Source organism: Carassius auratus, chromosome 45 (assembly GCF_003368295.1).
Source record: "Carassius auratus strain Wakin chromosome 45, ASM336829v1, whole genome shotgun sequence".
Classification (NCBI taxonomy): Eukaryota; Metazoa; Chordata; class Actinopteri; order Cypriniformes; family Cyprinidae; genus Carassius; species Carassius auratus.
In genome coordinates, this window is record NC_039287.1 from 17,591,621 (window position 1) to 17,618,758 (window position 27,138).

General features: G+C 39.9%; 2 protein-coding genes across 3 annotated transcripts in view; one reads left to right on the forward strand and one right to left on the reverse strand.

The window, feature by feature from the left end:
* Window positions 1-1,760: 1,760 nt before the first annotated feature.
* LOC113062762 (transmembrane protein 244) lies at window positions 1,761-7,279 on the reverse strand. The gene is made up of 6 exons (XM_026232722.1): window positions 7,091-7,279; window positions 6,822-6,907; window positions 5,674-5,750; window positions 5,327-5,452; window positions 2,280-2,324; window positions 1,761-2,162 (listed from the first exon to the last, which is right to left on the reverse strand). The coding sequence occupies exons 1-6, from the start codon at window positions 7,184-7,186 to the stop codon at window positions 2,065-2,067; spliced, it is 528 nt and encodes a 175-aa protein (XP_026088507.1). The 5' UTR covers window positions 7,187-7,279; the 3' UTR covers window positions 1,761-2,064.
* Window positions 7,280-8,735: 1,456 nt separating this feature from the next.
* LOC113063452 (L3MBTL histone methyl-lysine binding protein 3) overlaps window positions 8,736-27,138 on the forward strand; it is a 42,101-nt gene continuing 23,698 nt past the window's right edge. The window contains exons 1-14 of one of the 2 annotated variants that reach the window (XM_026233857.1): window positions 8,736-9,014; window positions 11,074-11,214; window positions 11,365-11,476; window positions 12,149-12,284; window positions 15,190-15,319; window positions 15,788-15,872; window positions 15,955-16,049; window positions 17,826-17,930; window positions 18,035-18,170; window positions 18,324-18,415; window positions 18,634-18,785; window positions 20,330-20,406; window positions 22,066-22,151; window positions 22,230-22,340. In XM_026233857.1, the coding sequence (XP_026089642.1) occupies window positions 11,410-11,476; window positions 12,149-12,284; window positions 15,190-15,319; window positions 15,788-15,872; window positions 15,955-16,049; window positions 17,826-17,930; window positions 18,035-18,170; window positions 18,324-18,415; window positions 18,634-18,785; window positions 20,330-20,406; window positions 22,066-22,151; window positions 22,230-22,340 (1,272 nt within the window). In that variant the 5' untranslated portion in view covers window positions 8,736-9,014; window positions 11,074-11,214; window positions 11,365-11,409. The remainder of the gene's footprint in view (window positions 9,015-11,073; window positions 11,215-11,364; window positions 11,477-12,148; window positions 12,285-15,189; window positions 15,320-15,787; window positions 15,873-15,954; window positions 16,050-17,825; window positions 17,931-18,034; window positions 18,171-18,323; window positions 18,416-18,633; window positions 18,786-20,329; window positions 20,407-22,065; window positions 22,152-22,229; window positions 22,341-27,138) is intronic. The other variant, XM_026233858.1, reaches the window with a different exon arrangement.

The window sequence follows — 27,138 nt, forward strand, 5'->3', positions numbered from 1 at the left end:
CTTTGCAGCATCTAACAGAAGTCTGAAACAAGTGTCATTGAGAGGAAAGAAAGATGCACAAACACCCTTCACACGCTTGCCAAAGACAACAGATGAAGACAGTCGGTCAGGTTTGGTCAGTTACTGGATGATGTTGCTAGTTAATGCGGTTCTCTACACCGGTGTTTTCTACACATGATGCATCACCAGCTCATTCACACACAGAGAGACGTCAGACAGAATGAAGAAAGTGAACAGCATCTGACACACTTCGTCTAATACAGTAAGGTTTTTAAGCATGACTCGAATCTGTAGGAACAGGACCATGATCTCATGGAGAAGAGAAGAGCCGAACACTTACCAGAGCTGCAGGTAACACACCAGTTTGGTGACCATGACCCGGGTCAGAGGGGCGTCTGAGCCCCTCACTGCAGAACACGCTCCTCTCCTCCCCTGCATCATCTCCATTAATCATTCAGGACATTTTGACACCAGGAGAGAATCCCCAGACACAGGACACCTGGCGCAGGACTGCAGGGCTTATGCACTTATTGACATGTTGGTGTCCAATCTGTCATTTCAATGTATTAAGCATATCAGAAACCCTGTGTCTGAAAGAGCTGACCATGTGTTGAATCCGTTTATACATGCACACACACATCAGATCACAGAATAAAGCAGAACATGGACTGATCTATCGTGATACAACTGAGGAACTGATAAAAGCTGATGCACTTAATCCAAAGCGATTATAGGACAGCAGCTGTTCAGGATTAGAGCAAACTCCAACTGCACCACATCTATAGTTCCTCCTCTAAAACATGTCCAGCTAACATCACACCACACACTCTAGAGAGAGTTTCATTGCCTGTCCATCTTTCGTATCGTGACAGGTTCAGCTTCTCTCTGTTAATTATCCTCAGCAGTGAGTCTCTTTACTCAGTTCAAACCAGTGTTATACTGCACAATTATAATATATCATTATTCTCTCATATTCTTGTCTCATGAAAATCATTCTGAAATATGTCTCAGGCATTGTTTCTGAGATTTCCTCATACAGACTCACCTAAAGAAAACAGGTCCAATGAAATATCAAAAACATCTGATAATGCTTGTAACGAATGTCTGCAGACTTAATTTAATTAAGCTATCGCACGAATGTTCGTTTGTAGGTTTGGATAAACTTGTATTTGCTATAAATTATGGCAAATTATTCGTTTGATTGATGCTTGAGACTGAGGAACACAGTCAACACAATGATTCGGCAAAATAGTAGAAGAAGAATTTTTGGTAAGACATTAGAATAGTGTTCGGTCGTTAATGGTTCATAATTAATCTGAATAATGCATCATCTTTAATTAATTCCAGAGTGAAGGTCATGGTAAAGCACTAGTAGTGACTCAAGTATTACCAAATTCTTCAAAATGATGTCACTTCCTGTTTTCCAGTTTCATGGGACATAAGACATTTTAATATTCTCTCACTGTACAGATTATATTAGGCCTTTATGATTGCTAGTCAGCTGATCTTGGTAAATTACTAACCAATTGTAGTCCATTCCAGATCACGTGATTTAAGTCATGTATTCTGAGTACTTTTTAGATTATAAATTTAGCTTACTTTTTACCCGACTTCTTAACTCAACATACCATTCATAACCAATAATGCAATTCATAATTATTTGTTTCATACATAGTGTTTTTCACTATTCAGAAGCATGCATCGGCAAACATGTCAAACCAGAAATCAAACACTACTGATTTTGACCTATGATAGGAGGATCTTTTAATATTCGGCCAAATCATGGCCAAAATCATGAAGTGGAGCAGTGAAGCAAATGTAAACTTGCATGTAATCACAGACAATCATTATTGCATTCGAGTGAAAATCCACTGGACTATTGTGAGATTTCACCATATGATGTCACAAAAGGCCACCAAAATAAACTGATTTACTGGAATTACTTCATCAGCACGAGCAGACAAAATACTGTTTAGGAATAACAAAACCTTTACACACTACTTATGGTGTAAAAAAGAAATAAAAAACAGAGAACATTCATCCATGTAGATGTTCCACAGCGTGTCAGAAGTTCTGCAGATCTTCAGGATGCACAAAATTACTTCTGAAGAGTGTGTAAGCCAGGAGCTGTCCGCCAAAGATCATCATCACCAACCCTGAGCCTGCAGGAGAGCAGAGAGACAGACCCCAGCGCTTCAGCACACACACGAATGACAGAAGCTAAAATCACATCTGTTTCGCCGCCAAAACTGAAAGCTTTTCCAAAAGAGAGAACTTACCGAGAGCAATCCACCAATGCTCTGTCGAGGGAATATCAGCCATAACTGAAACCAAAATCACAGCGGAGACAGGTTCAAGAGCAGCTTTCACATAGACACTTTTACAAAGCCTTTCCCACAAACACATGCATATCCTCAGAGCAAAGTACATGCAATGAAAATATCAAGGACTGTCAATAGATAGAGTTTAGTAGTTAAATTAATTAAATATAATAAATATTCAAATTAAATGCAACGAATCACATCTATCAATCATCTATCGATCATTCAAAGACATTTGCCTTCATTATTATGCCATGCAAATAAAGCTTTGAATAGACAAAAAATCTCTGTAGAAGCCAATGTACTTTTTGTCATGACCATCACACGTCACGTCATGTGATAATTGTTAGTTTATGCACACGTCCTTCAGCTGATATCACTGTTCTTTAAACATTATTACTTAGTAAGCTTTATGTCATTTTCCAGAACTGCAACACAAGTTTACTGTACATAATTCTGTGCATTCACTAATCTACAAGTGCTGGCCTTATAATTAGAAAATCATCAAAAAGTTGATTTATTTCACTAATTCTATTCAAAAAGTGAAACCTGTATATTATATTCATTCATTACACACAGACTGATATATTTCAAATGTTTATTTCTTTTAATTTTGATGATTATAACTGACAACTAAGGAAAATCCCAAATTCTGTATCTCAGAAAATTTGAATATTGTGAAAAGGTTGAATATTGAAGACACCTGGTGCCACACTCTAATCAGCTAATTAACCTGCAAAGCCTTTAAATGGTCTCTCAGTCTAGTTCTGTAGGCTACACAATCATGGGGAAGACTGCTGACCTGACAGTTGTCCGAAAGACGACCTTTGACACCTTGCACAAGGAGGGCAAGACACAAAAGGTCATTGCAAAAGAGGCTGGCTGTTCACAGAGCTCTGTGTCCAAGCACATTAACAGAGAGGAGAAGGGAAGGAAACGATGTGGTCGAAGAAAGTGTACAAGCAATAGGTATATCCGCCCCCTGGAGAGGATTGTGAAACAAAACCATTCAAAAATGTGGGGGAGATTCACAAAGAGTGGACTGCAGCTGGAGTCAGTGCTTCAAGAATCACTACACACAGACGTATGCAAGACATGGGTTTCAGCTTCACATTCCTTGTGTCAAGCCACTCTTGAACAACAGACAGCGTCAGAAGCGTCTCGCTTCAAAAAGGACTGGACTGATGCTGAGTGCTCCACAGTTATATTCTGTGATGAAAGTAAATTTAACATTTCCTTCAGAAATCAGGGTCCCAGAGTCTGGAGGAAGAGAGGAGAGGCACACAATCCACGTTGCTTGAGGTCCAGTGTAAGGTTTCAGTCAGTGATGGTTTGGGCTGCCATGTCATCTGCTGGTGTTGGTCCACTGTGTTTTCTGAGGTCAAAGGTCACAGTCGTATACCAGGAAGTTTTAGAGCGCTTCATGCTTCCTGCTGCTGACCAACTTTATGGAGATGCAGATTTAATTCTCCAACAGGACTCTGCACCTGCACACAGTGCCAAAGCTTCCAGTACCTGGTTTAAGGACCATGGTGTCCCTGTTCTTAATTGGCCAGCAAACTCACCTGACCTTAACCCCATAGAAAATCTATGGGGTATTGTGAAGAGGAAGATGTGATATATCAGACCCAAGAATGCAGAAGAGCTGAAGGCCACTATCAGATACACCTGGTCTCTCATAACACCTGAGCAGTGCCACAGACTGATCCACTCCATGCCACGCCGCATTGATGCAGTCATTCAGACAAAAGAGACACAACTAAGTATTGAGTGCTATACATGCTCAAACTTTTAATTTGGCCAAGATTTCTAAAAATCCTTTCTTCGTATTGGTCTGTTATAAACATCAAAATGAAAAGAAATAAACATTTGAAATATATCAGTCTCTGTGTAATAAATGAATATAATATACAAGTTTCACTTTTTGAAAGGAATTAATGAAATAAACACAGAAGTATACTGGTCAACTCGATTCGCAACAGGAGCAGAAAGTGAAACAACCCAGCTGAGATTGTGCAGTAGTCTGAGGCTGTCAGTGTTGAGTGGGTGAAGATGTTTTTCTGCTAATGGATGTTATTCAATAGAATCTGTGGCTCTCAAACCTCTGATGTATTTATAAGACTGCAGCATGACAGTACTGCGCTGACAGAGACACATCACGTTTATCTAGAATACTCCTCTCATATGATCAGGAAATGTTCACATTGTTAAGGTCAAACGAAACAAAATAGAAAATGGTGACTTTTTCTTATTTTTGAGTTGAATTAGTTCTTGGAGAGGAACACACCTGAGTCTTCGATCTCTGTTTGGTGCAAGCACATCAGCTTCTGTTCAATGAGTATCGTGACCAAGTAAAGCCAGTAAACTGGATAACTTGGATGATACACACATAAAGGACACCAGAAAGCAGTGTGAAGGCCATTCCATGTGAATTACCAGAAGTCCATCCATTCAGAAGAGGATAAACACTTCACGGCTCATAATAACTCACATCATTATAATCAACTGTATTATGAGTAAGGCTTCCATTGCAAGGACATTTCTGTACACTAGTAAACAAATAAATAAAGCATATGCCAAGATTTATTTAATAAATATTCATTTCATACTAACTATACTTCAAATTTTTGACATATCACTGAAGAATCACTAATATAAAGTATAAATATAACGTATTTCTTTATTGCACAATGCACATTTTTTATATTATGTCTAAAATGTGTTTTGTCACTCTTAATATTGATTGTATGATTTCTGTATTAAAGTGTACCTGAAGCGTACTTGCACTGGTTCCACTTTAAACAAATCAAACAAACTTCAGTATATATTTAGTTGGACTTTATCACTACTTTTCTTTTCACTAATTATTTTTGTGTGTCTTTTAAAAACTCCGGGATGAGAGATGGAAATTTGATTTGCCCCCACAATGTTCCTATCAGGCATCAAACTGATTTGACCAAATATGTCGGATGTCAGGTGTGTAGCGTGTGTGTAGATGTTCTCACCTGCTACGGTCAGAGCGACGTGCAGCAGTGTGACAGTGATGGCGTAGTCCCACACACACTCCTCCACGATCCACGCGAATATCAGACCGCCCAGAACATAGGTCACCTCTGTGGAGATCACACTCACTGCAAAACACACGTATGACAGCCAACACACAACACAACACAACATGATCAATACTGCACAGGATTAGTAGCAGCAAAATGTCTCCGATCATTGCACAGTGATCATAATGATACATAATCCAGAGGTTGTATGACTATAAGTGAAACTCTTGAGCTAGTATTGAGTTGAATGCAGCTTTACACAACACAGAGTATCTACTTTACATTTGAAGCTAGCCTACCTAAATATTTGGGGCTTTGCCATGATGGTTGAGTGGTGTAGTCAAAGGGTGCTAACAAGCTGTCCACCTCCTCCACCCTGAAAACAGCAAACAAACAACAACAAAACAAACACCTAAACAGCCTGGGATTATGAAATCAAGAATGGGATGATGCTATCATGTTAATAAAAGGTTTTATGACTGCAATAAAGTTTACTGAAAAAAAAATAACACAATCTCACTGCAATTCCTAACTATTTTGTCTTGCTGAATTTGCGGCTAATTTGTGATTTTTTAAAAATATTTTTTTTATAAGATCAGGCTGAAAAAACACATGGCAAATGAGAGTTAAATGCAATGCGCAACACAAACTGATCCTGCTTTACTACAGTCAATATTGTGCTTATTTGTAGATCGCTAAATTTAGGATCCAGATTTTTCATTACAGTAACCCAACCAGGATTATTCTAGATAAATAAAACTAAAAATTAAAACCACTAAAACAACATTTTCATTATTTTAAATAAAATAAACACTACTTTCCAAAGCAACATTTCAATTTCAATACAATTTAATTTAATTTAATTTAATTTAATGTACTACAATTACCAAAACTGAAATAAAAATGAATAAAAAACTAAAGAAATAAATACTAAACATGACAAAAGTACAAAAAATAACTAAATCTTGAACTAAAATTAAAGCTGTTTAACAAACAAAGTTTTGATTCAGTATATATAAATACACACACACACACACACACACACACAATTAAGTATAAATGAGAAAGAGTTATATATATATATATATATATTTAACAGCCTCTCAGTTATGCTAACTAACACTGAATCCAACAAAGTACCAAAATTGTTACTCAAAATGTCTAACCCTTAAAAACCTGCATAGGCCCAACAATATTCTAATTAAAAACATGATGAACTGTTCTTGACTTGAACAGGAGAACTGACCATTTTTGTGAATGCACATCAAGAACAGCAGCAGTGATTTGAATGTAACAGTCCACGAGACTAATATTGTTGAGAAATACTGACATAGACTGTTTTTCTGTATTACAGGAAGTCATTAGACACATCACCACATAAGAGGCAGACACACACACAGAGAGAAAGACCGACAGAAGTTGTGCCGCTCAACGTGGACAATCTGACCTGAGGATGCCGATGCAGAGACTGACCACGATATAGTAGAGCGAGTAGAAGCACAGCATACACATCAACAGGTTCTGAAGAACAGCCTGACGACGAACACACCACACACACACACACACACACATCAGTCTTCACATTCTCAATCAAACATGATCAATCAGGCCTGAGTTATTCCTGCACATGGTCTCTGTTATTCAGTCACTCCTTTCCATTAGAAGCCTGCACTGCTGTAAATGAAGTATGCTTCAGACTAGACTATCAGACTTTACCCAGGTGTCGTGGAGCTTGCTGTGGATGGGCAGGGGTTGTCCATGGCGTCTGATCAGCGTGGTCCCACAGCACCGGCAGCAGTAGTCCAACAACATGAATGGCCAGCGCTCTCGCAGCTAGCATAAGACTGAATCAGTGCATCTGTCATGGCCGCTCTTAATAAGATTAGCAATGCTTCTGTAAAGCTGGGCAGGATAAAGCCCACCTCCAGGCCCGGGCTACACTAACTAATTACCCACACACACTAAAAATACTCCTGGTTAAGTAAGGCTGTGCTAGATTGGTTTCTGTTTTCAGCAATGCTAAAATTTTAGTAGATTTCAGATTAACACTGTGCACTCGGTTCCAGCTTCTCTCTGATTTAACACTGATTCAGATCATCATTTCATTAGATGAGAGTTGTGTTCCCATTGACATGATCCCTACACAGTGTTCACTGCTGAGCACAGGATATCTGTTCTACTTCACAACATACGTTCACCGAGTGTGCTACGCCACGGCCTGCAGAGACTTCACACAGATGAAACTTAATAGACAAGTGTGAAGTGTGACATAATATACGATGAAATTCACGTCTCACACACTTTAATGCCCTTCACATCATCATGGTGGAATCTCCTGTGATGTTCACTTCACAGGACACTTACGGTTCAATAGAGTAAGCATCTGAAGTGAGAAGAGACGCACACAAATGTGCAGAGGGGACTGGAACCACAGATCTAGAGATAATTAAAGATTAGCTGACCAGCTCCGAATCTCAGAGATAACAGTGATGTATGATCAATACACCCTACAAGCACATTTAATAGAAGAATTTCATATGTAAAGGTATACACCTGAATCAAGAACTTGAATTTGCAGAAACGTATATTGTGTGTGACAAAATCTCTTTATGTTAGCATGACGCTGAGTCCTTGCAAGTGGCCAGATTTAAACTAAAACCAAAACCACTTTCTGAGGCGTGCAGCTCTACACTGCACTGATTACACGACCAGTGATGACGGTCAATTCAGTTTCAGTTCATCTCTGGTCTAAACAGACTACCTGATAAACAACTATCTGTCAGTGTGGTTACATAAAGTGCAAATTACTACATAGTTAAGGCCTGAATAACACTTCTAGTAAGAGTGCAGTAATAAATAACACTTGTGTCACAAATTGCACAATAAATAAATCCAGGCTCTGCTTGGTTGGCCAACCAAAAAACAAAAACAAAAAACCTAATTTAGAGTTTTATCCAGAGATCTGAGATGAATTCTACTCTGTGCTCAGGGACAGAAAATAAGTGTTATGTGCATTCATTTACACAAGCCAAGTGCACTGAACAGTTAAACAGACTTTCAGGAGATGAAACCTTAACTCCGTGTAGTAGGCTAGAGTTCAGTATGTTTCAGTGGAATAATATCTAGTGCTGTTCTAAACAGCTTAGTTAAGTGTGCTATTTTGTAGCCTACATCTGTAAAGCGGTGTATGATGGTGTTGCGTCGAGCTGAATCTGTGTGTAGTTCAGGGTTATTGTGTGTGTGGCTCTGTACAGAACAGTTCAGACCGGAGCAGTGCTGATCAATAGCCTCACAGCGTTTGTTCGCGTCACATTTCTCCAATAACACTCGAGAGTTTGCTCGTTTGTATTTACTGAGACGTTTCTGTACATTGTGAAAGCATGGGCTCCACGCATTAATTTATTTTTAGCAGCAAAACAGCAATGGCGATGTTTCGCGGCGTCCGAGCACGTCCCCGCGCGTTAAAAGCGCCGCGCGCGCGTGTCGCGGGGGGTCGGCGGCGCGGTGAGCGCGCGCGACGTCGTCGAGAGATCCGTCGGAATTGTTTCAGCGCAAAACTTTCGATATTGTGATGATGGGCTGCGCGCATGCGCACTGGAGTCATCCTGGCCAATTTCTCAGCACTCGTGGGAGAATTTGGGTAAGAAACAGACAAATTAAAACACTCGCACGCTACAATAAACTGCTTGTGCAGCATTTTATACTCTTTAATAATCCTTTACGCGCCGTCTTAGACTTTCGCGGGAGGTTTAATGCGTAGCAATAATAATGAAAGTTAGATATAAAGTAGAAAACGCCTGGACGTGTCATCAATAATATGAGCAGCAGGAAGAGAGTAAGAAATAAAGAATAACGCGAATGAATGACTCTCAGAATAGACGCAGTCGATAGGAAGGATCAAAGTGTGCATGTGCGGCTGATGGCAGGAATAAATCACGTTTATCTGTGTGTGTGTGTGTGTGTGTGTGTGTTTAGAAGAAGGCTCATGAAGGCTGGGAGCGACAGGAACTGCTCTTGCGAAACAAAACATGTCTGGATCACCTCTGCGATCGGCTCAATCAGTCACTTAATGTCATTGATCAGCAATAATGTCGCGATCCGCCAGGCCCCTGTCTTTCAATTATATAGTGAATTTAATTCCTGCTCCGCCATTTTGAGAAACTGCCTTTAAAACACATTAAAGAAAAGTGTTTTAATATCTGATCCTGTGCCGTGTGGAGCATGTCATCGCAGCTCATCTTCGTCGATGTTTAGAGGGAAATATTACTGCACTGTGTCCGTCGAGCTCAACCATTTCACCGCTTTCAGAGGAAACTAGTTAATACAATAGAGCTGCAAGCGAGAAATACACAGAAATAAACGCGTTTCACAGAAAAACACACGGTGGAAAATTAACATGCATTTTATTTTATCATCATCACCATTCGTCGTCTTCAAATTTGATTTAAATCATTACTTAAATTATTATTGCTTATATATTGTACTTTACACAGAAAAGTAAAGCATTTGCACGGAAATATTAAATATATGTTGAGAAAATTAACTTTGTTTAATTATATAACGTAACAAATATCTATAAATACCAACTGCAGCAGTGAAATATGTTTCACGTCCAGATATTCGACTCTGCATTTAATGCGAAACCGTGTTAAAATGTGTCAAAACACGCAACGCGCACACAGTATCCTGTAATATGTGACAATATTGCGAGAATTTCGGTTTGATTCATTGTTGAACAGAAGCTTGAAAGTTTCCAGCGCCGCGATGAAGGACGAGCAACAGCGCTCTCTGCTGGCGGCTCCGGGACTCACGCGTGCGCGAGGCCTCATGCCACACACACTATACACACACACTAACACAATACACACAGACACAAAACACACACACTTACACACTCACACAATACACACACACACTAACACAATACACACACACTAACACAATACACACAGACACAAAACACACACACTTACACACTCACACAATACACACACACACACACACTAGCACAATACACACACAAACACACACAAAACTAACACAATGCACACAGACACAAAACACACACACACTAACACAATCACACAACACACACACACACACACACAAACAATACACACACACTAACAAAACACACACACTAACACAATTCACACAGACACAAAACACACACTCACACAATACACACACACTAGCACAATACACACACACTAACAAAACACACACAATACACACACACACTAACACAATACACACTCACACAAAACACACACTCACACAATACACACACACTCACACAAAACACTCACACAATACACACACACTCACACAAAACACACACACACTAACACATACACAAAAAAAAACTAAAACATGCACTAACACACATATACACAAGATACACACAAACACAACACACACACATTAGCACATGCATGCATACACACACACACACACACACAAAACTCAAACAATACACATAAAAAAACAAACAAACAGATGCACATGCATGCATACACACGCTCACACACTCACACACACACACACACACACACATATACTGTATGTCTGGGCCGTATTTTCCCCAAAAACTAAAGAGAAACACATTTTATGTCAATTTAGTGATCTCAATAAGGCTTATTTTTTTCTGGATTGCACATACTGAAGTTCCCCTACCCCTAACCCCAAACGCTGTCTAGTGAGTGAAGCCTGTGTGCTTGGCTACTCCACGCTGTTCCTCAGATGTGATGGAGTCGTCGGGCCCGAGCACAGAGTTTGATGTGTACGGGGCGATGGACTGGAAGGACTGAGTGGGAACACTGCCCGGCAGCCAGCTCAAGGTCAGCACATACATCTTTATTATATAACCTCAGACTGTGTACGGTGTGCTGCGTTACATCTTTATGATCTTCAGTAATGGGCTGACGCTCGTCTTGTAGGAGTGTGTAGGTTAGTTGTGTACATTCAGTGTGTGTGTGTGTGTGTTTTAGTTCCGGGTGAATGAGTTCGGGGTCCTGGAGGTCATAACGGACGAGATGGAGGAGGAGAGGGGCAAGAGAGCTCACGCCATCACCACATGGAGCGTCCCCACCGCACACCAGGGTAACACACCACCATCACTGTCCTCCTGTGTTACACATCTGAACATCCTGCTCGTAACATGCCAAAGATGACTGCATTTAGTCTCAAGGGGGCTGGAATGAATCCTGGGATTGCTGTTTTCTCTTAATCACACAGTAACATAATTTACCAGAAGAGACTGTGCATCGAGAAGGAGTCAAATGAACAGAGAAAAGCGATTACAGCTGATCATGTTAGTGCGAGTGAACAGATAAATGTCTTAAAGTATTTTCTCAGTGTATATATTAAAATCAAATGTAGATGTAAACTACACTTAAAGTACACATATTACACTTCCATGCACTACAATAAATATTGATATCGTACGTACTACTAGTATGTTATTTTTTATATAATTATTATTACATCAAGGTAATTGGAAAATATCCTTGAAGTTTTCCTAATTTTGTTTTTTACATAATGAACTAACAGTCTTCTTTGCTGTAGAAGTAGTGTCATTGATTGAGAGTGGAGCAGATGTAGGTGAGATTATGGTCATAGTCACTGTGATAAGTGTCCTGGGAAGAAGGTTTGGTGCTGAATGGCATTTAAAACACACAGATCCTCCGCAGACTTACATTGTGATTGGTCAGTAATGTTATCAGGTCAAGGGTCAGTCAGTCAAGAGTTCTGGTCTGTGTTGATTTTCCTCAGCTCAATCTAAGGAGGAGACGTCGTGGGCCCAGCGCGGCCTGGTGTGTGTGCGCTGTAACAGGAAGGGCTCGGCGGTGGACTTCCTGTCTGACGGGCTTCACTGCAGCGAGCGCTGTCTGCAGCAGGAGCAGCAAGAGTAAGTCACTGTCACAATGTGCTGGAGCTGTTGGAAGTTTCAATCAAATATCGGTGTTATTTTCCCTGGTATTGACTGACTCCTCTCTTCTCCCGTGATGAGAGAGATCAGCCTGAGGTTCATTCAGTTCACTTTCTGTGAGAAAGGGCCTTTACAGATGCCAAAAATTTGTTATTCAAAAACAATAAAGCAAGTCCAGCCTAGGTGACAAAATGTAACTCAAAAGTAACACAATTAGTTACTTTTATGGAGTATCACAATATTGTGATGCTTTACTTTTAAAAGCATCTTTCCCAGCACTGAAGTGATCTGATTATCACCTGCTGCGCCCAAAAACAGCTCAAAGACTGTCATGCTAATTTCATGACACCTATTGTTAGCGTTCCAGCCCAGTTTCTCTGTCTGAACATTTAACTGTTCATTTCAGTTTAAAGTTAAGCATAAACTTAATGAAGTGCAATTTAAAAAACACTGAAGTCCATTATATTTCACTAATTCCACTACTCTTGCTCTAAACACTGTCAGGTTGTTTTTATTCTGCTGATATCTGACAGAACAGATGCTAGTGTTTTTAGCGTTTCATGTGCACCCTCCCTCTCACAGTGTGATGGTCTCAGTCCGGGGTTTCTGAGGGGCTTTAAAATGTTGTAAAATATCAAAATTTTTCAAACAAAGGTTTTGAAATGGTCTTAAATCAGAACAAAAAGCCTTAAATTCATAAACAATAAATGCATTGCATGCATTGCTAAAAATGTATGTGTTTTTCATATTTTTGATAGTTTTCCAATGCAGATATCTAAACATCCTTGAATCAAGACACATATTTCAGATGCTAAATAAAAGAAATTAAAAAAAGTTTTGTTTACTGAGAAGTTGAACAAAATGAAGTGAGTTTGTTTAAAACAGAAACAAATATTTGTCATCATGGAATGAAAACTTGTTTTTCCTTTGAATTAAGTTGATTTATTGAGCCCATTTTTAGATTGTATATTTCTTCATTTAAATCAGACTCGCTTCATTCTGATAAATTTGAGCAGAAGTTATTTCTATATTCTGGTGTTTAGGAGCAGAGTGATTCCAGCGATTCAAAAAGTAATGGAGATCTCTTGTAAATTGTATTTTTTTAAGTTTAAAGTGTGGCTAAAACAATGTTCTGTAGACATTTACTTGTTCATTCCACCTAATATTTATTCCTTTGTTTTAGAAATGTCTTTTAAAATGTCTTAAATGTACCTTTCTAAAATTTGCACAAAAACCCTCTTTTTGCTTGCACACACACACACACACACACACACACACACACCCAGTTTATTCTCTGCATCACTATAAGCATAACTTACTGGAATTGATGGAGTTCTGGTAATATGCATATGGCGAAACATTGGCGACTCTGAAAATCTCCCTCGCTCTCGTCTCTGACACACTGAATGCACATCTGACAGCTACAGCTCACTAAACCTGTACTGGGATCAGTGGAGTATAGTGACGTGTGTGTGTGTGTGTGTGTGAGGTTTAGATGTGAGTGTGCAGTTCTCATGTGTGTGTTTGTGACCTCTCACACTGGTTTGGAAGAGCTTTACAATGTAGTGTGTGTTTAGAATGGAATCCACACTGCATACAGAGAGATATAATAATGATATAAGAATGATTCTGCATGTTAAACAATATGATTATAGTCACATCGTTTGAGTACAGAGATTTAGTTAACATTTCAGAAATGAAACAGTTGTTTAGTGTTTAAGTCTGCTTTTGTGGTAAATCGTCCAGACTGACCGTTTTCTCTGAGAAGTGAGTCGAGAAGGGGCTTCCGGAGCATGTGTTCACAGAAAAGGAAGGTCAGCTTGAGGTCAGTGTAATGTTGTACACACAAGGTCTCCAGCGCAGTCGCTGAACGCCTAGAAATGACATTGAACTGTCTCAAAAGATCAAATAATGGCTTTCACCTCTTTTTATTTCTTTTTGTCTTTTTGTCTTGTCTACACATACAGGAGTGTAATTCCCTTAGCCATGGTAAAATCACTGTAACACACAGCCTTGTGTGGCCTGTTGCTCTTGTAAAACAGCAATGTGACATGAGACGCGTTCAGGTATTCATGCATGCATTAAATTGGTCAAATGTCTATTGTATGCATACTGCAAACTTGACATGAGTTTCTGTTGCTGCCGTCTCACTGATTGGTTAAACGCAGTAGTGTTGATATGAAGCGTTCATGTTGAGGTATTTTCCAGTACTGTGTACTGAAGCTCAGCGTGGAGCAGCTGGGAGCTTTAGGAGATATGGATGTATTTGTTGGTCTGTTCCTAAACATGGGCCAGACAATCATTCATCAGGGTGTGATTTGCACAAATGTATGTAACACATTGTTATGCCATGAATATAGACATTATAAATACTCAAATAAGATGAAGTGTGGGAGAAGAATAGTGTTGCTCACTACTGATGAGCTCTTCGTGATGAGATCCAGGATTTTGCTCTTTTGCATCAGCCATGTGTTGAATTATTGTTGTGAATCATGTCGCGCTACAGATTTATTACGAACGGGTTGAAAATGCTGCACAAATGAGTGATGTTTTCTAGCGGAAGTGTGTCATGCATTTACATTATACAGAAAACGTTTCAGGAAATGAAACATTATAATTAGATGTGTTTTTACTGACACAATAATGACTAAACCTTGCTATCAGTCACATGAGGCAGGACAGCTGCTGGCAAACAATCAGAACAGTTCTGTACTGTTAAGAAACAGGCCACAGGAAGTTGTGAAAGGGTCTTCCTGTCTCACACAGACTTGTGCCATGCTGAGAGAGAGAGAGAAAGACAACTCAACTGTGGGAGATGAACACAATAAACAAGACATATTCTTGATCTCGTGTTATATAATTCTATTGTGTTGTTGTGGTGCAGAGAGCTGAAGAGAGAAGGCTCCAGAACAAACGGAGAGACGCTGGGGAGGAAGAGATCCCGTCTGACCGAGAGACTCACTGAAGACATGGACAGCTCGATGGAGATCGCCGAGGAGGACGATGAAGACTACGTCAGTACCTGTACTCTTCATCTCTGTGTTCAGACTCCTGCGGATGGTTGTATGTGGCAGTGACGTGTGGGTAGGAAAGAAACAGGTCTCTGTGGCCAGATATATTTAACAGTCCCTGAAACCAAACGGCATTAGTTTCTGGTCGAAGCCTCGAAAGAGTGAGAACATCTTAACCTGTGCACATTTAAACCGTGTTACCTGTGGCACCTGTGCACAATGCTGGGCAGTGCTCATAGAGTAAACAGGGCTTTTTTAAAAGTTTCAGAAGAATTTAAAAAAGCTTTCTTCAGCATGTTTAATATTAGCCGTGTTAAAAACAATATCGAGACAGCATGAAACAACACATGAAAGAGATTTCAGGATGATACAGTGATCTCAATGTTTCTGTTCTGGAAGCTACTGCAGATTTCACATTAGATTCCTGTTTTGATGTGTGTGTGTGTGTGTGTGTGTGTGTGTGTGTGACAGGAAGAGAAAGAAAGCAGGCGACCGGCACGTGGGGCGACGAGAGGCCGCAGGAAACGCAAGGGAGACGCAGCGCTGCTCAGATACAGTGAGACACGCGCACACACACACACACACACACACACACACACACATGGCTGTGACACCTGTGACTGTTTCCCATGATGCAGCGGTTCCGTACGGAGGCAAGAAGAAGGCGTGGTGTTGGGCCTCGTACCTGGAGCAGGAGAGAGCCGTCGCTGCACCCAGTAAACTCTTCAAAGAGGTGAGACCACACACACACACACATGCACACACACGTTTGTTTTTGTGTAAAGTGTGTTCATCCCATAGGTGTAATGGTTTTTATTCTGTAGAAACTGTATATTCTATCTCCCTTCACCAACCCTACACCTAACCCTAACCCTCACAGGAAACTTTGTGCATTTTTACTTTCTCAAAAAAACTCATTCTGTATGATTTATAAGTGTTTTGAAAAATGGGGACATGGGTTATGTGCTCATAAGTCACCCTCTCCTTGTAATACCTGTGTCATACCCATGTCATTATACAGAGTTGTGTCCTGATATGACACACACACACACACACACACACGGTTATGAAAGAAAAACACCTGTGTTTCCACTTGGATGCATGCATCATTATCTAGTGATGCACCAGTACAGTATTTTGCTGATATGGATTATATTTTTTAGGGCTGTCAAGTGATTTAATTGAATTAATTACACAATGCAACAATGAATTAATCACATAAATATTTAGCTGAGAAACTTTGCCCAGAAGATCATTTAAAATCCCGTTGTGTAACACAAGAAGTAGACAATACAAAATACAGTCCTAGTTTTTGAAATACATATTTTATTTCATTTAACACAATTTTTACCTATAAAGTTTTAGGCTAAAATGGCAATGATTATATATATATTTTTTCATAAGCTGGGTATTTGGAAATATTTACAGTCCTTTTTTTGCAGCTCCAGCACAGTTTGGTTACCAACAGTTTAAGAAATATAGTCTTTAATGTTTTATAAAAGAAAGAAAGTCAGATAAGTTTGAAATGACATAGGCATGTGTGAATTATGCTAGAATAAATTTTTTTTGAGTGAACTTATCCCATAAATCAGTATCAGATTTGAACAGGTGATATTTCTCTCGTTGCATCCATGATATTACTGAACTATATCATACAGTATTAATGCATTTTGTTCCCTTCAATGCATTCCTTACATTTTCTGTATTTGATCTTTAATAGTTTAAAATTTACTTTCATAAAACTGCAGAAACTCTGTAATAAATGTGCAAAATAATCAGTTTTTTTGTCATTGTGGGGTATGAATATGAAGTGTATCATTTTAGCATAAGCTTGTGACATAAAATGTAAAAAAATGGAGGAGTCTGAATATTTTCTGAATGCACTGAAAGAATTAACAGCCACCTGTATTACTGTGTATAACTGTGTGTGTGTGTGCGTGTGTGTGCGCTTGTGTGTGTGTGTGTGTGTGTGTGTCTGTGTCTGTGTTTCTCTGTGTGTGTGTGTGTGTCTGTGTCTCTGTGTGTGTGTGTGTGTGTGTGTGTGTGTGTCTCTGTGTGTGTGTGTGTGTGTCTCTGTGTGTGTGTGTGTCTCTGTGTGTGTGTGTCTGTGTCTCTCTCTGTGTGTGTGTGTGTGTGTGTGTGTCTGTGTCTCTCTGTGTGCGTGTGTGTGCGTGTGTTTCTGTGTGTGTGTGTGTCTGTCTGTGTCTCCTGTGTGTGTGTGTCTGTGTCTCTCTCTCTGTGTGTGTGTGTGTGTTTCTGTGTCTCCTGTGTGTGTGTGTGTCTGTGTCTCTCTCTCTGTGTGTGTGTGTCTGTGTCTCTCTCTCTGTGTGTGTGTGTGTGTGTCTCTCTCTGTGTGTGTGTGTGTGTGTGTGTGTCTGTGTCTCTCTGTGTGTGTGTGTGTCTGTGTCTCTCTGTGTGTGTGTGTGTGTGTGTGTGTGTGTGTCTGTGTCTCTCTGTATGTGTGTGTGTGTGTGTCTCTCTCTGTGTGTGTGTGTGTGTGTGTGTGCAGTATCAGTCACTTCCGCAGTGTAAGAATGGTTTTAGGGTTGGGATGAGACTGGAGGGTATCGACCCCGATCACCCGTCCATGTACTGTGTCCTCGCCGTCGCTGAGGTAACAACCAGAGCTGAACTACTTTCTAAATACTCTGTGTGTGGTCTGTAGTAAATGTTGTCACCTCACTTTCCACCTCGTGGATGTACTGTGCGTATCTGCAGGTGCTAGGACATCGAATCAGACTGCATTTTGATAAGTATTCGGACTGCTATGACTTCTGGGTAAATTCCAGCTCTCCTGACATTCACCCAGTGGGATGGTGTGAGAAAACCGGACACAAGTTGCATCCACCGAAAGGCAAGAGACACCCACAATTCAGTTCCAAACGTTCAATGGCCATCGTGTAGTTGAGATGAAACTGTTCTGTTCGGTTTTATATGACTACAGCGCAGCAGTGTGTACTCGTGTTCCTCACATGGCTTGTGTGTGTTTTTGTGTGTGTTTCTGTAGGGATGAAAGATGAAGAGTTTAGCTGGTCCTCTTACATCAAACTAAATAAAATCCAGACGGCACCCAAAGCCCTGTTTCAGAACCAGAACATGGTGAGAGCGTCTCCCCCAGATGGCACTGTTTCTCTTCACCTGATGAAGCATCCACAGCACATCTAACCTACATTAAACAGGACACAGATACTAGTGAAACGGAGCATTTATTAAAGCCTGACTTGATTTTAGCGTCAGGATTTCACTGCATCTTGAAATGCTAGGAAATCATTGGTTAATACATATTAATTTAGGTTATTAAACCGAATGTTTTTCAGACGGTGACGCCGTCGGGGTTCAGGGTGGGTATGAAGCTGGAGGCCATCGATAAGAAGAATCCCTCGTTCATCTGTGTGGCCACGATCACAGACATGGTGGACAGCAGATTCCTGGTGCACTTTGACAGCTGGGACGAGACTTATGACTACTGGTACATTCACATCTTTCAGTTCATGTCTTTATGCTTCCTTCCTGCTGGGCCTTTCCCCGAAAGAGAGACAATAGTTATCATAACAAAGACTTTATGTAGATTTTTATCAGTATAAAAACTTGAGATGGTAATTGCTTATGCATTTACATGAGCACATAGATGTTGTTGAAGTATTTCCTCTAAACCGGTGTGTGTTGTTACAGCAAAGAAATTCTGCTAGTTTCACTCAGTTTTAGCAATTCTCCTAATTTCTCCACGATCACTCGTAGTTTAAAGATATTAATAACGCAAGACATTGTTCATGTTTTGTGCCAAACCTAACGCTTTCCAAAATATTAAAAACCCAAATTATGAATCAAATCTATTTGTTTTAAATTATTTTTTTTGTATTTATTTGATTTATTAATTACTTTTTTGACTAAATAAAATCATATATTTTTTGTATTTGAATCAAACTCAAACTCAAAGCATCATCATTTGGGTAGAGTGAATTATTTTAACTCTGTGTATCTCCTGCTCATGAAACATTGGCTGAAATGCTGATCAGATGAAACTGAACATCTTAAATCTATAGAATGACTAAAATGAGTTCCTTCTTAATTATAACAGTCATAATAAGTCATGAAGACACGAATGGGGCACGTTCTCATTCTTATGAGTGACCCAGTTATCATTCTGTGTGTGTGTGTGTGTGTGTGTGTGTGTGTGTGTCGAGCAGGCAGAATGCTTTTAACTGCTCATCAATTACTCAGGAGGAGGAGGATAGTACCACAGTGAACAGCACACACACACACACTCTCACACACACACACACACACTCCGATCACATGAACTCATCTGACAGCTCTGTGCATTGAGCCACAGCAGCTCCTGAACATCTCTCTCACACAAACATGTGTTTCACTTGATTCAAACAAATCATTTCAGTAGTTCAGGATCATTGGTTGCTGTGTGAGTTCATAATTCAGCAGACACTGCATCAGATCTGGGGCTGGTCAGCTTTACTCCAGCTCTGCTCAAATGACCGGTACATCACTCATTCTCAACTAGTTCTGCTTCAGGACTGAGTAGAGACCCAGCACAGCTCCACAAATGTTTATCCTACGTAAACTATCAAAACCTCCTTAAAATCCGGTATTGAAATATATTAACATTACCTGCCAAACATTTTTGAGCATCTGGTTGAATTTTGATGCTTTCATGCTCTTGTGAGACAATAAACCACAGGAAAAGAAGTAATTATGATGCGTACAGTTAATGTAGACAGTCAAACAACAAAAGATACATTCCACGTCCCTTTTGAAGGTGGATGAGTTTTTTAGACTTCTCTTCTCTCTGTGACTGTCAGATGTGTGCACCATTTTTTGGGTTGTCACCAACCAGCGCAGATGGATTGAAAAACTGTGTTAATTTGTGCATTTTATTGCATTTTAATGCATGCATTGTCTGTCCCAAACAAGATAAGACATAATTATGTATAAAAAAAATATATATATATTTTTTTCAAAATGTGTTTGCATTTGTATATTTCTTCTTTTCCACAGGTGTGATGCAACGAGTCCTTACATCCATCCTGTCGGCTGGTGTCAGGAGAACGGCAGGACCCTCACCACCCCTCCAGGTGATGCAACACGCCAACACAAATATCACTAATCAGTTAAAAAAAAAAAAAAAAAACTGCTTTTTAAAACACTATTACAAAATAGCCTGCTTTAGAAGAAGCCTATTCCTCTTCTGGAAAGAGCTTATGGAAGGCAGAAGGAAACGTCAGGTCTGTATTTTTGTAGCTCATTAATTGCGGATCTCTGATTATATGCAGTAAGATGTTAGGTCTTTGAGCTGCTTTAGATCGTAGCATGTGAAAACCATTCCCAGGGTCCCTACGCTTCTTGAAAGTACTTGAATTTCAGACATATGGATTCAAGCCCTGGAAAGTACTTGAAGACAAACATAGTTCCTTGAAAGTGCTTGAATTAAATTTGAAAGAAATTTTGGATATGGCGCTTTTTCAAAAGATTGTTCTATATGTGCTATCAAAGACAGAACGAAACGGCACTAATGATTGGGGTGGAGATGGGGAAGCACAAAAAAAAAAGAAACCTTGGCGTGTGTGTTGATGTGAAGCGTAGAGGCCTTGAGCGGGACAGTTTCCTTATGCCCCTTACTCTGTGTAAAGGAACACATCTTACAGTGCATGCATAATAATTAGCCACATTGATATTCTAATATTTTTTTTTTTTTTGCAAGCACATTTTACCAATTCCAAACCATATCAATCTTAATAACTACTATTAATTTTTGTATTTAATCATTTATGGGTGATATATAATTGTCCATGAAGGCTGGAAGTGAAAAGCTCCTTATATACAGATGTGCAGAATTATCAGGCAGGTTTTCATTTACAGATGAAATTATTAAATCCCTGTGAGAGATATTCAAAACTAATGCAGTACAGAAATCACAAAGTTAAGGCATGACCGTTGGTCAACGAAATCCTCATTAGCTCTGCAGGATCAGAAAAAACAAGCAGAGAAGAAAATATACACGTTCACTGCAAAAGAATTAAGAATTAAGTGCAGAACCATCGGGAATCATTTAGTCTCCAGCGCCAGTATTTTCCAGAATAACAGGGCGTCAGGTTCTCAGAGACTTTGCTTGGGTAAAAAACAGTGTTGTGCAATACTGGACATTACGACTAATTTTTTATAGACAGATAAAGTTGAGAGTGACTCTTGAAGGAGCAGCACCACATCCTTCAGGACAGGAGATGCACTAAACCTGAACTCCCAAAAACTACTGTGACATGGAGCAAAAACTGGAAAAAAACTACAACAGCTTAGTGAAAAGCGTTTACAGTTTAAAAGCAAATAGAACGTTTTTTTCCCTCTTTATTATATATATATATAGTGGCATGCAAAAGTTTGACAACCCCTTGCAGAATCTGTGAAAATGTGATAATTTTGACAAAATAAGAGAGATTGTACAAAATGCATGTTATTTTTTATTTAGTACAGTCTTGAGTAATATATTTTACATAAAATATGTTTACATTTATTCCACAGGACAAAACAATAGCTGAAATTATTAAAATAACCCCACTCAAAAAGACAGTCGTGGATCATTTCATGTTTCATTCTCTCAGAAAAGGTCCATTGGTTTTTATTTCTTTATGTTTAGCAGTGTTTAATGGTGTCTCTATCATCTTAGTTCAGCAGCATTTTCCAAACGATCTCATAATACAGCATAAAACCCCTCAAACCTCACTGTCTGTGTGCTGTAGGATACTCTGATGTGAAGAACTTCTCCTGGGAGAAATACTTGGCAGAGACCAGCTCATTACCAGCTCCTGCTCGAGCCTTCAAAGTGGTGAGTGCATGTGCCTCTGGCCGAACATCTCCAGGTCCACGAGACCCCCCAGGTGCCTGAACAAGCCTCTCTCTGCAGAAACCTCCTCACAGTTTCCAGCTCAGTATGAAGTTGGAGGTGGTCGACAAGAGGAATCCTGCTCTGATCCGAGTGGCCACAGTGGTGGATACAGATGACCATCGACTGCGGGTGAGAAACTTTATTTTGCACACATAATCCTGCCTCAGCATGAACTCCCATGCTAGTCCAGACCAGGACTTTAATAGAACAGTTTATTGAACCTGAAGATAGAATATTAAGAAAAAAAAACAGTTTTCTGTTGTTTTAGGCCTACAGTAACTAGTGGTTATTTCTCTGTGGCATTCAGTTTGATTAATACAACCTTGATTTATTGCAGTTTTGAGGTTCTGATGATACTTTTTGCACCTCTGGTAACAGGCTAGTTAGTAAAAATCCAATTTTATGCTAATATACATTTCCTTAAGTAGTGACTAGTTTATGTTCCTTTATTAGACTATGCAAACATTAAAGGGTTACTCCACCCCGATGTCGTTCCAAACCCGGGAGTCTGGGAGTCTTTTTACTGTCCCATAGACTGCCAAGTTACACTGTCAGTGCAAGTCCAGAAAAGTATGAAAGACGTCATCAGAGTAATCCATCTGCCATCAGTGGTTCAACAGTAACGTTATGAGGCCACAACAATCATTTAAACGAAGAAAACAAAAATAACAACTTTATTCAACAATTGGTCTCTGTTTCTCTTCACATGATCGTAGCAGTGTTTGGAGATTATGAGCTAATAGCAGGCAGCGTACGCTCTTGGTGAGCGCTGGATTAGCACTACTGGATTTAACACATCTTGAACTTGTTTTGTTTCACTGGATCTGAATGTGTTGGTTCCACACTCTTGCTACAACATGTTGGCTGTGCAAATGGATTTTTAAATGACAATCACATTTTTTTATTATTATATTTTTTATTGTAGATTGTAAATTAAAGGAAGAAAGAAACGAATACAGACATAATTGAAATGCAGGACATTGCTTACGTTTTGCAGGACGCAGAACAAAGCTCCAGATTTTGGGACCGTCCCACATTTGCACATCAGGCTTTTATGGCTCATATTTTATATGATATGGTGAAAATATGGAGCTAATTTTAAAAGATATTTTGATTTTATTCATCATTGCTTCACATGCATTAAACATTTTTACAGAATATGTCCTACATAAGGCCAGAATATGATCTGCTTCTTGCTCAAGTATCCATGAAACACACTTTGGCAGCATTTCATTACTGATTTCTTATGCTGTGACACAGCATTATCATTCTTAAATGTCAGTGGATATCCAGTGAAGCAGTGCTGATTCAACTGATGGTGATCCCATGACAGAATCAGATTGACTCATCTTCGTGTGGGCTGAAGGAAAGCTCTGCTCCATGATCTGTCAGTGCTCCAGCTGATAAAGGTCTACTCTCCATGCACATGGATGCGTGTAATGTGTGGAGCTTGTACCAAAGCCATTCTAATGCAGATTCTTGTGGTTGTAAGGTTTCTGTCAACAGTCAGAAAACTGCTGAAAGTTTCAGTTCAGTATATGCACTTAGCTCACGTATCACATGTTTGATGTTGATTGTATTATATAAGCCTTATTGAATTATATATTTGAAACTGCAGTGTTTTCCAAAATGGAAAGAAAGAGCAAGACTCAGTTTATATTCGAGATTGACAAGGCCAAGCATTTACAGCTGTGCACACTAAATGAGCAGACATTCATTTTTAATGAGAGTTGGTGGTTTTAGGCACCATCAACGATTGTTGGCAATGCAACAGAGTTTTGTCATGACCAATGTGCCAACACCAGAGGATATGTAGACAATAATCATCAGTTAGAACGACCTACTATCAACCAACAGGCCTCATTCCCAAATGTAGCTTGAAGTAAAGTGAAATGGCGATTTTAATCAGGGTATCCTTGAGTGCAATGTGCAGATGTATTCTCATTCATGCCGTCTGGGGTCTCAAATGTATCGTAATCATTTGGATGTAATTACTCATGTTGGATCCAAGAGGGCAGCAGTATGCACACACATCATTAACACGGAGCGAGAGAAATAACAGATGTCACTGTCTGTCTCACACTCACGTGGAGAGCTGTCAGATCTCCCTCTTCTCACGCTCACGCTGTCTGTCTGCTCGGCCGTCACTCCTTCAGTCTCTCTCTTAAACACCCAATCAATGCTCTGTTTACACGTGTCCGTCTTGTTCATGTGTTAGAGCCGTATAGTGCATGACCTCCACCTCCAGTGCTGCTCTCTCTCATCACCTCTGTTCGCTGACATTCACCTGAGCTCAATGCCATGCACTAGATGGATTTGTTGGATTCCCACAGCGTTTTCAAATCCCCCATCAATATTTCCTGAAGTAGCTGTAATTGACTTGGAGGAAGAAGACCTTTGCTTCCAGGTCTTTGATGGTTCTCTGCAACACACTCGACTATCCCACAGAACAGAGACAAAAGGGTTTGATTTATTTTTGTATTCTTCTGCCTGTTCGACTATGCCTGTGGAGTAGTTTATTTGATAGTATTTAAAAAAAAAACAAAGAACTTAAATCCATGGCTTTATAAAAAGTTGCAAAAAAAACAAAAAAACACTTAAATTGCATAGAACGAAGCCCCACAACAAGTGTTCCCTATCTATTGGTCAGTACGAGTTAGGATGACATTAGAGGTTTTCATTGGGAGCATTAATCAGTAGACTCGGCGGACGAGTCTGATGTCAGGCTCAGTACTTGTGCTAGCATCCCCGAATCTCCGGTCTGCCCCTGTACTGGTCTTGGTGTCCCATTCCCTGCGGGTAATCCCATATCTGTAGGGTAGAGTTTCCCTCATGGTAAACCTATGTCTTCCCCTGGGCAGATTCCACTCGGTCCATCTCTGTTGATAGTAGCTTCATCCCTACTCCCAGGTAGGACCTACCTCAGAGAACTACTCCATATGTAGACCCTTCTGGGGTCAGTCCATATCAGCATCTCCATGTCACCTCATTTCCAGAAGGATGTGGTCTTTATAGCGGCCTTCTCCTTGGGACCTAGGCTCCCTTCCCCAATATTTCCATCTAGCCTAGCTGAAAAAAAAAACCTTTCGGACTACATTTATATGCCCTTTTAACTGTTTTGAAACTGTGCCTAAATGTGGAAGTCCTTCAAACATTTATTATCCTGTTGCGCCCTCTATAGGACAGGTGACTAGTCGACGTCAAGCTCAAAGTGAGCATCATGGCGAAGCATTGAAGTCGACTAGTCGATTAGTCTGTGCAACCCCTACTTGACAAAAAGTAAACTTTTAAACTACAAGTTATAGATTCACATGCCAAATCCTTTGTGCAATACCGTTGTGGAAATAGTGAAGAACAGAAAAAGGATCAGTATCATTACATGAATTAAGCTAAAATTACACTGATTGTGAACGAAGCTAAAGGAAAACGAGATGATAGAGATGAGAGAGATGAGAGAGATGATAAATGGATTTAGTCATGGATGGACGCATGCAAACTGGAAAGAGATTAAAAGAGAGAGAGACTGATGATAAGACTGCAAATGAAACATTTCTTTATCTCAAACCATCATGCAGTGAATCACAAAAGCCAGTCTGGTCTGGATGGGCAGCACAAAGCCAGTCCACTCAGCCTCCACAGAATGACTGTCAGCTGTGCTGTGAACTACACTAAAACACGGCTCGCCTTTTTAGTCTGTCCCTGTTTCTGCCGTCCAGCTGATTTCCCAGGAACCCGTTTTATCTCAGTCCTGGAGACAGGCTGTCATTTGAGGGCCGTTGCTCTTTTCTTCTCATTGTGGTGACTTTTCAAAGAGTTCAGGAAGTCTAAAACACAATATGACTGAAACACCATGCCAGCCGTCAGATCGCTGCCAACGCTTCTTTTAAGATTCCAGTTTGAACGTTAACGTCTCTAGAGATGTGCGTTGCAATATGAAGATAATCTTCTCAAGGGACTTTTGAAATGCTAGTAACCATGCTGTTCCTATTAATTAATACATTATTTAGAGAATTAAATAAAGTACATTTGCTACAAAATATTATTTTTAGCTAAAATTGCTTTTTGTGTGTGTGTGTGTGTGTGTGTGTGTTATTATGCCTCGGGACACTTAACAGACACACACATTATAAATTGGACTTGGAAGGACCAATATTTCAGGAGAAATGCAAAGAAAGGTATTCTGTAAGGTCATCTTACAAAAACTGATCATTTAATCACAACCCATGGCTGTGGTAAAAGTGGAATATTAAACGACACTATGATTGTGTGTTTACACTGCTGCCGTCGAGAGAGTCAAAGTGGCCAGAAGTCATTCATTTTAAATGTGAGCTGGCGTCGAGAAGCGTTGAGCATGACTTGGGTGTTGAGAGAATCAAGGAGAGTTGAAATCAGGTTAACTTTATGGTAATGAGCTATGATGCGGTTCGGCAGCAACGAATCAGAACGTAGAAGTCCAAAGTCCAAAACGCAGATTTGTAAACTTTGGTTCCGACCACATTAGTTCCCAAGCAAAATAGAAGAGAGTTTGATTATTGCTGTGGCGGGTTTCCCATTACGATGTGTCCCTGTTTGCATACAGGGACATAAATAAGTCATCAAGTCACCTTTATTTATATAGCGCTTTAAACAAAATACATTGCGTCAAAGCACTGAACAACATTCATTAGAAAAACAGTGTGTCAATAATGCAGAATGATAGTTAAAGGCAGTTCATCATTGAATTCAGTGATGTCATCTCTGTTCAGTTAAATAGTGTCTGTGCATTTATTTGCAATCAAGTCAATGATATCGCTGTAGATGAAGTGACCCCAACTAAGCAAGCCAGAGGTGACAGCGGCAAGGAACCGAAACTCCATCGGTGACAGAATGGAGAAAAAAACCTTGGGAGAAACCAGGCTCAGTTGGGGGCCAGTTCTCCTCTGACCAG